The sequence below is a fragment of the Nicotiana sylvestris genome, chromosome 4 (genome assembly GCF_000393655.2).
Source record: "Nicotiana sylvestris chromosome 4, ASM39365v2, whole genome shotgun sequence".
In the NCBI taxonomy this organism is placed as follows: Eukaryota; Viridiplantae; Streptophyta; class Magnoliopsida; order Solanales; family Solanaceae; genus Nicotiana; species Nicotiana sylvestris.
Window position 1 is genome coordinate 138559914 of NC_091060.1, and position 12304 is coordinate 138572217.

Consider the following 12304-nt stretch of genomic DNA (forward strand, 5'->3'; position numbering starts at 1 on the left):
TTTTGTAGTTTTGACTTCTTGCTATCTGATACTATAGATATCCATGGTGAAGTATTGTAAAAAAAATCTGATTTCCAATAATTTATATCTCATACGGTAATAAAATTCTACTTTCTTTTTATATCTCTACTGATTTCCAATAATTCAATATTCTTTTTGCTTGCTCTCAATTACTAGTATTTCAAGTGAAAGATAATCACATAAATACATCTCTAGTGAGATTACAAAATTCTGTTAGGGAAACAGTAGCTATGATCGCTCTTCGACCAAGGCCTCCAAAATTCTTACAAGCTGCGACGAGCTCTCCAAAATTAACTCTCTCTGCTGATATTAAGCTTATCAATCCAGTAATCAAGCTGACCAGCAACGCATTCTGAACCAGTGGAGCCATATGATCTGAATTTCTTTATTGAATTTTCAACCCCCAGAAACTCGTAGACATCCTTGTCAAATACCGGACTTAGACTGTTCAACTCGTCAAGGCTAAGGTCTTGAAGCTCACAGTTTCTGGAAACACACAAAGCGACAGACCTCCCAACTATGTCATGAGAAGTTCTGAAAGGTATTCCCTGCAGGAAAAATCCCAACTTCATCATCATTAAGAGAGAAAAGCTAAGCTGAAGGATTTCTTATTCTACAAATAATTAACTGCTGCAACAAACTAGGAAAGAACCAACTAGTTCTACCAAGTGACGAGTTTATTAGTCAACCCAGAGGTATGTACTAATTTGTAAATCCACGAGGGGAACAAAATGCCAAGGCTACTCTTAGTTGGAAAAGGAAGGCCTATGTTTGATGCACAATTTGTAAAAGACGTTCTGGATACTAGAGGATGCTGAAAGGGGACTCCAAATGAAAACCTCGTATTCCATTATCTGAACTGAAGCCTCAATTTGAGTAAAGCCAAAAGATATTGATTCATTAGGAAAAATTTGGCAAAAGTTTCCTTCTGTCATGGGCTAAAAGCCACTTCAGCATAAGAACTACTTCCTTTACAATTGTCATCTATCTCCTGACAGGACTGTAGTTTTAGAAAGCCACTAATAATGATAGATCAAAGTAACAAGGGAAAACGTAGAAGTCAAGGATCCAAAAATCACTTGCCTTTTTCACAAGGTAATCAGCTAGTGTAGTGGCATCAAGATGACCAGCCGGTAGAGCCTTTTGTATTCTCTCTCGGTTAAAGGCAACATTCTGTGCAAACTCTGCTGAGACCTCGAGCATCCCAACTATTGTCTTGACACTGTCAAATACGGGCTCCTTATCTTCCTATTTAACATAAAACGAGGAAAAATAACTAAAAGTGAGAATTATGCAAACACAGAAAATATTGTCAAGATGTATATACATATGTGCATTCAGAGGGGAGACGTGGTGTAACAGGAACTTCCTAAGAAGTGAAACTGCTAACGGGATTTTTTCTGACCATCTATCGTTGGTGCAGAGTTTCCAGGAAAGCACTTTACCTGCAAATCCCGGTTGTACGCATGAGGAAGTCCCTTGCACAACACAAGAAGTGTAACTAAGTCCCCTATGACTCTAGCAGATTTTCCACGAACAAGCTCCATTGGGTCTGGGTTCTTCTTTTGAGGCATTATACTGCTTCCAGTGGAAACAGAATCACTAGGGGTCAAGAAGCCAAATTCTTCAGATGCCCATAATACCCATTCTTCGCCCAGGCGAGAGAGATGGACGGCAGTGATGGAATTAGCAGAAAGAAGCTCCAGCACAAAATCTCGATCTGAAACTGCATCAATGCTATTGCACATAAACATTGTCACCATAATTGAAAAATCCAGATGTCAATAGCAAGAAAGAAATTAATGTGATTGCAGATTAATCTAACACACAAAGTAATGGTAAGAAATAGAGAGGAAGATAGATGATGATATTCTTTTTTTTTTTTTTTTTTGAATTGGTAACTATTGTATATATTAAAAACATCAGTACATAGGTTGCACTGAAAACCAAATTTACATGGAGAGGATTAGTAGATGTTCTAATTCGAGACCTAGCAAGATCCTACTATGTCTATGATTGTCAATGTATCTTCTATGTAAATCTGTTTGCACCAAAAACAAAAAAGAAGAATACAATTGAGTTTGATCTTCTGCACTGGATTGCTTCTATCTTCAAAACATCTAGCGTTCCTTTCCCTCCAAACTGTCCACCAGATACAAGCCGGGACAGTCCTCCATCTATCTCTACTAGTTGCTTCAGCTCCAGCTTCTTCCCAGCTATAAAGGACATCTTTAAGCATGTATGGCATTGACCATGAAATACCCCTAAGACTAATAAAGATTTTCCATAGTTGGTCTGTAATCTTGCAATGTAGAAACAAATGTGTGACAGTTTCAGCATTTTCCCCGCACAGAAAACATCTTGAGCACAGAGAAATTCCCCTTTTTATGAGATTATCCTGGGTTAATACCGCCTCCTTTGCTAGTAGCCAAGTGAAGCAAGCTACCTTGTATGGAATCTTTGTTTTCCATATATGTTTCCAAGGCCATGGGTCCACCTGTTGATTATTATGATTCAAAATCTTATATGCATCCTTCACCCGGTAAACCCCTCTGTTGTGCCTCTTCCACCAAAGTGAATCAAAACCTTCCTGTAATCCTTTAAATGCTTCCAGCTCTTTGTAAAGGTCAGCTAATCTTGTTATCTCCCGCCATTGTGAGTGTCTTCCATTTAACTAATTGGAAGACCTTTTTCTCCTTATTACCTTGCCAAAGGAATGATCTTCGAAGTTTGTCCAATCTCTGTAAAATGCCTGCTGGAATTGGGAACAAAGACATCATATAAGTAGGAAGTGAGTCTAATACTGAGTTGATTAGAACTAGCCTGCCCCTCAATGATAGGTATTGTGATTTCCATCTTGACAGCTTCTTCTCACACTTTTCTATGACTGAATTCCAGATTTCTTTTGACTTGGATCTTGCACCAAGAGGCATCCCAAGATAAACAGTTGGTAGGGACCCAACTTCTCCTCCCAATATCTGTGTCAGTTGCTCCATGTTGTTAACTTCATTAATGGGAAAAATATTGCTCTTTCTCCAGTTGATGTGTAATCCTGAGACTCCCTCAAATAAGACCAAAATGATTCTTAGGAATCTAAGTTGGTCCTTTTCGGCATCACAGAAGACTAGAGTATTATCAGCATATTGGAGATGTGTGATCTCTAGATTGTTTGTCCCACTCCTGTTTACCTCAAAACCTTTAACTCATCCACTGACTTTAGCCGTTTTGATCATGTTGTTCAATCCTTCCATGGCTATAATGAATAGAAAGGGAGATAAAGGATCACCTTGTCTTAGACCTCTGTGTGAATGGAAAAAACCTTTAGGAGATCCATTTATGAGAATGGAGAATTTTACGGTAGATATGCAAAATTTCATCCATCTATTCCATTTCTGCCCAAAACTCATTAGTTCTAACATTCTGAGTAGGAAGCTTCAATTTACATGATCATAGGCCTTCTCAATATCTAATTTGCATAAGATTCCAGGTTCCTTCTTTTTGATTTTTGAATCCACAGCTTCGTTGGCAATCAACACTGCATCTATTATTTGTCTTCCTTTGATGAAAGCCATTTGTTGAACATCGACAATTTTCCCTACCACCCTCTTAAGTCTTTCGGTTAAGACTTTTGAGAGCAATTTGTAGAAGCTCCCTATCAGATTGATCGGTCTGAAATCTCTCAATTCTTTCGCACTTGTCTTCTTTGGAATCAAAGCTATATATGTTGCACTGAAGCTTTTCTCAAACATCTCCTGAGAATGGAAGTTGTTGAAGGCCGCCATGATGTCTTCCTTCAAAATGTCCCAGCACTTTCTTGAAAAACCCATTGTGTATCCATCTGGACCTGGGGCCTTGTCACTTACACACATCTTCAGACAGGTCAAAACTTCTTGTTCCTCAAAGTTACTCTGTAAAAACTCCCTTTCTGATTCAGAAATTCTTGGGCTATTTTCGAAATTGACCGTTGGTCTCCACTCTTCAGGCTCTTTGTATAACTCCTTGTAGAATTCAGTTATCTCAATCTCTATTCTGTCTGGATCCTCGACTACTTCATGTCGAATCATTAGTTGATCAATATTGTTGTTTCTATTGTGTGCATTTGCAGTGCGATGGAAAAATTTTGTATTCCTGTCCCCTTCTTTGAGCCACAGAGCTCTTGATTTTTGTCTCCATACAATTTCTTCATTCTTGAGTTGTTCCTCAATCTCCATTAGAGTAGCTGCTTTCTTCACTGATTCCTCCTCTGTCAGCGCTCTTAGTTGTTGTATTGTCTCAAAACCTGCTAGTTGACTTAGCAATTTTGTTTTTTGCAGTCCCAAATTACCTTCATAAACTCTGCTCCATTCTTTTAGCTTGCCCTTAAGAGCTTTTAACTTGCAAGCTAAAATGTAATCTGGTCTTCCTGAGAATTCAAAAGATGTCCACCAGTCTCTAATTCTGTCATCAAAACCTTCCACATTCAGCCACCAATTTTCAAACTTAAAGTATGATTTAGCTTGTTCCCACGCACCACAGTATAGAGCCACAGGTGAATGGTCCGAAATCAACCTTTGTTGGATAGTTTGCTTGATGTTTCTGAAGCTTTCATCCCATTCTTCTGAAATGAGAAATCTATCAATTCTTGAAGCGGCTGTATGATTGTCCCCTTTGAACCAAGTATAGTAGTCTCCTTCAAGTCGTAGATCTATCAACTCCATATCTTCTATAAAATCCGAGAATTCCACCATCGCTTTGGACCTCCTTGAACATTCCCGTTTTTCAGAAGGGTACCTTGTAACGTTAAAATCGCCACAAACCGCCCAAGGACCTTCCATCAATCCCCTCACTGCACCAATTTCTCTCCATACTATTTTCCTTTCTATTCTACAATTTGGGGCATACACTCCTGTTATGTGACATTGAAAATTCTGTAAAAGAGCCTCGAACTTGCAAGTCAAAGTGTATGCACCAGTCTGTAACACCTCCCTTTCCATACTCTGCAATCCCATAATAACAAACTCCCCCCTCTCGTGCCGCTAGCTTCTAAACTTGCATACCTCACCCATCTACCACCCCATATTTGACTGATTATTTCCTTAATATCCCCCTCCACTTTTGTCTCTTGCATGCATATAATGTCTGCCCTCCAGTTCTGCACTTGACTTTTTATGATCTCCCTTTTCTTCTTGTCGTTTAAACCCCTTACATTCCAGGAAATTACTTTGATCTTCATATTGAAATGATTGATAGATCTCTTCCCCTACTCCTTTTCCCGTCACTCTTGAATTTGACATCAAACGAAGTTAAACCTTTTAATTCCAGTGATCCTTTGAATCTTTGTTTCTTCACCTCCAACTCTGTCTCCACCCTTCTAACCTGTCTGCAACTGTAAATTTGCATTAACAACTCCAATGCTTCTTCTTCATGGCCTTGAAAATCTACTCCAAACATTTTCCTCAATTTGATCATATTTTGATGGACCCATAGTGTTGCATCCATGTCTTTATCCATTAATGGATTGTGTTGTTGAACTGCTATAGGATTCACCTCCTCGATTTCTCAATCTTGGATAGAGCTAAAGTGCTTTAGTTGTTCCAAAACACTTCCAACTTGATCTTCCCCCATATTTGTGTTTATGCTCTGCTCCCATGCCTTCTGTTCCAGTCTTGCTATCTTTGCTCCACCTTCTGGCTGACTGCAGCTGTTGAATGTTGCCTTTGGCATACTTTCAAGGTTTTCATTGGGGATTGGATCCCCTGGAGTGGACTCTTTTGCCCCCAGGTAAGAAGGTCCTCCCATTTCCTCAATACAAGGCTTCAGCCTAATATCATCAGAAAACTCACACGAGAGATCACTAAAAATGACTTGTGCAGCCAAGTCGGAGTCATAGGATTTCAGCTCGTTGTTTGTCACTTTACTGCTCTGATTCATCGAACTCGAACCTTGTGTAAGTTGCACACTTGCCTTTCCTTTATCAGTGTTTTGCAATATGGTGCACCCCACTTGATTGTTCAAATATCTCTCTATTTCAAAACATTGTTTGTTTTCTTGCATCTTCAGCTCATATCTTGTTTGTCTTTCAGCCCAGATTGGGATGAAAAATTTGATACAGTCTCTTTCAATCCCAACCTCATTGGGAGTCTTTCTGTCATCACCAACAATTTTAATTCTTGCCCACTTAAGATGATTTTTGAGATCAGTTTCTTCTTCAGTAGCTATCCATCCCCCACAGAGATCTCCTATTTCTTTGAAGATCTTTTGTGACCATAGATGTAAAGGAATCCCCATGGCTCTAATCCAGCATGTTTCCTCGATTTGTGAGTTTGGAATGCATCCAGCAGTATGACTCCATCATTCCAGATGAAGCTTGAACTTTTTCCAACTCCATTCTCCTTGCATAATCTGCTCCGCCATGAATCTGTTTGGAAATTCAAAAAGAAACATGTTGCCTGTCATTTCATACATGTTTACTCCATATGCTTTGTTCCATGACGCACTAGCCCATCGCCTTATGTCTGCTAAAGTGGGTCTCTCATTGATTTCTTTCCCAAAAAACCCGACAATGCATCTTTTTAGTAAACCAGAATCCTCGCTACCTGTCGGTTCCACAACAGAGATATCTCCATTGTTTATGCTGACCTTTGCCTCTCGAAGGGTATTGGATTGTCATTTACTCTCCTTGATTGCTTTGACATAAGGGTAGTTGTCCACCGTGATTCTAGGTGGGACTATGGGATTCATTTTGGGGGTCTGATGTATGAATCTTTCTATCTTAGCTGCTATGTCTTTCCAACCTGCATTCAAGGCTAACTCTGGAATTATAATAACAGACCTCCCTTCTCCCTTCAGTGACAGAATGCTCATGTATCTTCCATGAACATTGAATTTCCTGGTACAGAAATGTTCTGTCATATGTTCCTTGCACTTCCATCGCTTCACTAAATTCATTTGATCTTTCGACGCTTCTTTAAATACAAAACAAATCCATTCCATTACCTTTCTGCCCATGGATGAACGTCTCATCATGCTGCGGCTTCTCTCCACCCATTCGAACCATACCTCTTTGTTGGAATTCCATCTGGTGATGTCAAAAGATTTGAATCCTGCGTTGAAATAAATTTGGTTGTCTCCCATATTGTACAACCCAGCTGTTCAGGTTATGGAAATTATAAGGAGTATTTGATGGTCATCACAGTTGAGCTGTTGAGGTAAAAGAAACTGAAATTTGGGCCAAAACAGAGGTTTCCCGCTCCCGCAAAAATAAAAGTCGTCGGAAATCTGAAAAAATTGTAACAATCTGGTCGGAATTAGCAATAAAGGAAGCTGTCCAAAAATTTTTTTTTGAAAAGCTGCCGGAAATTGGCTCACGCGCCCGGCGCGTGGGGGAAAGGTCGTCGGAAAGGGCCTCGCGTGGCGGCGCGTGGAGGCTGCTTCGTCGGAAAAGATTCAGTGGAGTGGTCGGAATTTCGAGGGATGTCTAATGGTGTTCATGGAAAGCTAAAAATTCTTGTACTCAGGCTCCTCGGGGAGTGTGCCTGAGAGCTAAAAAGTAGCTTTCTATTCTTTCTAGGTACGGAATATTAAAGTAGTGCTTTTTATATGATATTCTTTTACTTAGCTGGAAAAAGTGCATAGCAGTGTAATAGTGTAATAGAGTCTGATTATCCATTTTTGACAGCAAGCTGGCTTGTAGCTTAGCTGTGGATACTTATTGGTTACTTGGTGATTGATACAATTTAGTTACCCAAAAAAAAGGGTACTACGTCAAGTCTATTAAACAAAGTCAAAAGACAGAGAGGATTTACAGAGGATAAGAGCAAATATTACAACAGAAGCACGAGACAACACTGTAACATTAAGTGTTTCTTCTTCCAAAAATCCTCATGGAAGCACACTGGGTTTTCCCATTGCTCATTAGTTTACTGACGTCAATTAGCTTGGGACTTTAGCTTATCAGGGCCAAATTCGGTAGGCCACTATCAGTTATATCTTGATTCCCTAAGTATAAAGATTAGTACAGTACAATTCCTTCTCTTTCCCCACCCCCTGCAGCAACCCTTCTGAAGAAAAGGAAAGAGAAAGAAAAGTACGTCTGTAACTACAAAGTAGAGGTTCAATAAAGGTTGCAAGTTCCATTGCTATTAAGCATGTAATTAGATGCAATATATCTATCATACATTAGTACCTGTTCCTCATTGGCGCAGCGAACCCCAATGAATCAGAAGTCATAAACCTATCAATGGGAAGACCAGTGCCAGCTAATGCACATGCACCTAGAGGGCAGAAATTCAGCCTTGCTCTACAATCTAACAAGCGGCCAGCATCACGCTCAAGCTACAAAGAAATCATTCTTCTGTCGTCAGCAATATGTAGGTTTAATATTCTTAAACTCCAGCACAGCTAAATGAAGCTATTGAACAAGCCGGCTCACATGAGATCCAAAGGGAAGAACAACAAAGCAAGTACAGAAAGCAGTGACATATACAATCAGCAAAGTGATATTTCTACCATTTGGCACTCAAAAGGATCTTCTCCTTAGGAGAGGGGAAAAACAAATGTCTTTAAAAATATCCAAAAAAAAAATTAGAAGGAAAAACAGGTAAAAAGAGAGAAAGAAAAGGAAAACAGCTAAAAAACAATGGTTGAAACAGTTTGCACAACATCATCAAGAAACGACCAGATACTTCCTTCACAGAAATTCTAGTCTGCAATTATGTTGAGGGCCTCATTGGAACAAGCAAGTGAGAGGTACACTTGCCAATGGAGGAAAAAGGCCCTCAACAAACAAGTAGGAGAAAATGCTCCACGTGGTACTGTCAATGCAAAATGGATTTTTCTTTTTGAAAGATCTGATACTCTGTCAGCAAGCTAATTCAAAATTTCAAATGGACAGGTTTTAACTATTTCAAAATAAATAGAAGTCTGTGAGGTAAAAAGACAATAAATTGCGAAGGGAAATGGATGTAAATGTTCGTGGTATTGTCTGAGGCTCCACTTGTCACAAGCAAGAATTTAAAAAAAAAAAATCTCTTTTCATGCATAAACAAGAGTTTCAAGTAATCGATCTATCAACACTTCTTCACTTACTCAGGCTTCCTATGATGATAAATGTAGCAAGTATATGACATTATAAATGATAATTGATAGGCAATTCTACTTACCTGTTCAACGTATGCTAAGAGAAGGTGTTGCAACAGAACAGGTTGTGCCCTTTGCAGATGAGTATATCCAGGAACAATAAGACCCTCATTCTGGAGAGCTAGTTTAACCAGTGCCGTCTGCAGGTTATGTTGCAATAAAAACATGAGTGCATAATAACTTTTCAGCACCACACAAACTGTTCAATTTTGCTGCCAATTCACCATTTCTTCCCACAATATGAAGAATCATGAGAATACAAACTCATGGTTGCTGACCATATACAGCATACAAACTCACGGCTATATGTTGAACTTAATAGTGTTCCTATTGGACCTCCAAAAGATAATAATTGACAAAACAGACAAGAAAAACAAATGACCTGAAGATTCCTAATGCGTGAAATGATGCTGTCAATAGCATCACGGCACCACAAGCGAAAGTCAGTAGCAACTTGATCGTTTCTACTCCTGGCAGTATGTAGCTTTTTGGCAGGTTCACCAACTAAATCAGTAAGCGCTGCTTCAATGTTCATATGCACATCCTCTCTATCCGTCCTCCATAAGAATTCACCTGCCTCTATTTGCCTCTCTATCTCTTCAAGACCTTTTAGGATAGTATCTCTATCACTATCACTCATCAATCCCTGCAACATACAAGTAAATTACTAAATTTGCATGCATATTAAGACCCCTTTACCCCTCACTGAAATAAAATAACACAATTAACCAGCTCGTCCACCCCCCAACCGCCAAAGTAAAAACATCTCTCTTTTTTCACTTCTTCACTTGATCCATTATTAGCTCAAACCTTCCCTAAAGAAGGAAAACAAAGGGATAACATACAGATACATAAACTGGTAATTGTAGTACTCAACAGCTAAATTATGGATGTTGTAAAGTAACCCACTTGATTTTCCAACAAATCAATCAACTTGTACAATAAACAGAAATTATTGTCAGCCTCTTCTATCATTTTCTCTTTTAGGATGACGATGGTGATTGCGCCAGTTTGTGCAAATCTCGATTATTCTACCAGATACCTGCTATTCCTCCCACCGGCACAGGTAGCCGATAAGTTTGTCCACCAAGCGTAGGCAGATGTGAATAAAACCACCAAGTGTTCTTTGTTCTCTGCTAGCATTTAAACCCGAGACTTCATGGTTCTCGTCAAACTTCATTGATAGTCTCTTCTACTTTTAGCTCACAACTTCCGCTAAAGGAAGAAAAACATACAAAAACTACGTATTTATAGTACTCAACTGCTGCTCTTTTATGTTTTAAAATAGAAAATGAGAACACAACATCGATAAACCACTTGATTATCCAACAAATTAATCAACTTTAACAAAAAAATTCAATCTCGATAGTATCCATTAAAAGAAAAAAAGAAGAAGAAAATTTAGCCTGTTTTGCGAGCATTGATGAATGAGCTTTACTACCCAAAAATGCTAAAGATTGATTCTTTTATCGTAAATCCAGATAAATTACAAAGTAACACACTTGATTATCCGACAAATTAATCAACTTAAACAATAAAAGAATTAATCTTGGCAATACACATTAAAAGAAAAATATACTATAATTTATGTAACCCACTTGATTATCCAACAAATTTATCAACTTTTACAATAAAAAAATCAATCTTGGCAATACACATTAAAAGAAAAGTTAAAAATTTAACCTGTTTAGCGAGCATAGAGGCATGAGCTTTACTACCCATAATATCCTGTTTATAAAGAGCCTTATCAAAGGAAATGGACTCAGTGAACTTCTCAACGGCATCTGTAACACTCTCCTCGAAACGGCCGCCCCATAATTTCACCTCCTTTGCAGCCGCCGTAGAGGGTGGTGGAGAGTTGTTCATCTGCTGCGCGGCGCAGGTGAGCAATGCTAGGCGAGCAATGGAGTTAGGGGAAGAGAAGGAGAGGTTTTGGGATTTAGGAAGAATTAGGGCGTGTTTGGTTGGAGAGGAAATGGGGGAGATTGACAAAGAGGAAGAAGAGGAGGCTGGGGAAGAGAGTAACAGTGACTCCATTGATTATCCCCCGGCGGCGCAATTTGACACCAACAAAACTATAACTGCAGTCACAGTCTATATGTATGTATAAATAAGTTGTGTTTTTTATTCCAGGTACAAACAACTTTGAACTAAATACCTTATTACAAGTACAAGAGTAAACATTAAATTTAAGAATAAATTATAAAATTTTACGTTTTTAAAACTATATAAAAAGTACAACCAATCTTAATTTTTCATTATTAAATTTTTTACAAGTGTTATACAGTCTTAATTGAATTAAAACTTTGGCTCCTAAAAAAGGTTAAGAGAGTCCTATAAGTAAGATTTGAGAAGTATATGCTATACATTTCATACTTCAGTTTTATTGTTATGATTCAATTTTCCAAATTAACAATCATTGCTACATGCATTTGTGCTATGCTCCCTCATCCCATGTATCAACAGTTTTTAGTAGGAAAACTTACGCGACTCAAAAACATACATTATATTTATCATTTATAGCTATACATTCAGAAAATTACCATTTGTATTCTTGTATATATCGAATAGAGACTCACTTACATGCATACACTTAGAGATTTTTAAATTTTATAGCAAATCCACATGTAGTGCTGAAACAAGAGATTAATTATTTTGAACTAAAACAAGATAGCATCGAGCTCTCATAGCCCAGTTGGTTAGAGCACCCACTTAGTAAGTGGAGGTCTTGAGTTCGACTCAACGAGAGCATTCTATTTTTCTGTATTTCATCTTGGTTGTATTCATGTGAATAAGATGATAACAATTGAATATTAGCTACGAATGATAATTAGGCAAATTATAATTACTTATGGTAGTTAGGCTCTAAATTGTAGTGTTTTATGAAAATTCCTATTTTTATTATCAATTTTATAATAGAAACCAATCTGATTTTTCTAACCGAAACTGAAGCATAGATATCTATCTATTATTAAAAGGAAAGAAGTCAACCATGAGAATTTGCCATGTGTCGCGTTAAGAAAATGCCATGTGGAAATTTTAGGAAATATTAGTTAAATTAGGTAAAAATAGTTTTTTCTTTAATTTGAATTTCAAAAAAATAAAATACTATTCTGAAACCAACACATAATATAACTCCTTACGCGTCTTTGACCTAATAAATATC

At 38.0% G+C, this 12304-nt stretch overlaps 1 protein-coding gene across 1 annotated transcript; it reads right to left on the reverse strand.

The window, feature by feature from the left end:
• Nucleotides 1–97: 97 nt before the first annotated feature.
• Nucleotides 98–11221, reverse strand: LOC104242916 (argininosuccinate lyase, chloroplastic). Its single transcript, XM_070172260.1, has 7 exons — nucleotides 10822–11221; nucleotides 9521–9784; nucleotides 9162–9278; nucleotides 8186–8334; nucleotides 1467–1758; nucleotides 1105–1269; nucleotides 98–569 (listed from the first exon to the last, which is right to left on the reverse strand). Exons 1-7 carry the CDS (start codon nucleotides 11173–11175, stop codon nucleotides 312–314), a joined length of 1599 nt encoding a protein of 532 aa, XP_070028361.1. The 5' UTR covers nucleotides 11176–11221; the 3' UTR covers nucleotides 98–311.
• Nucleotides 11222–12304: the final 1083 nt, after the last annotated feature.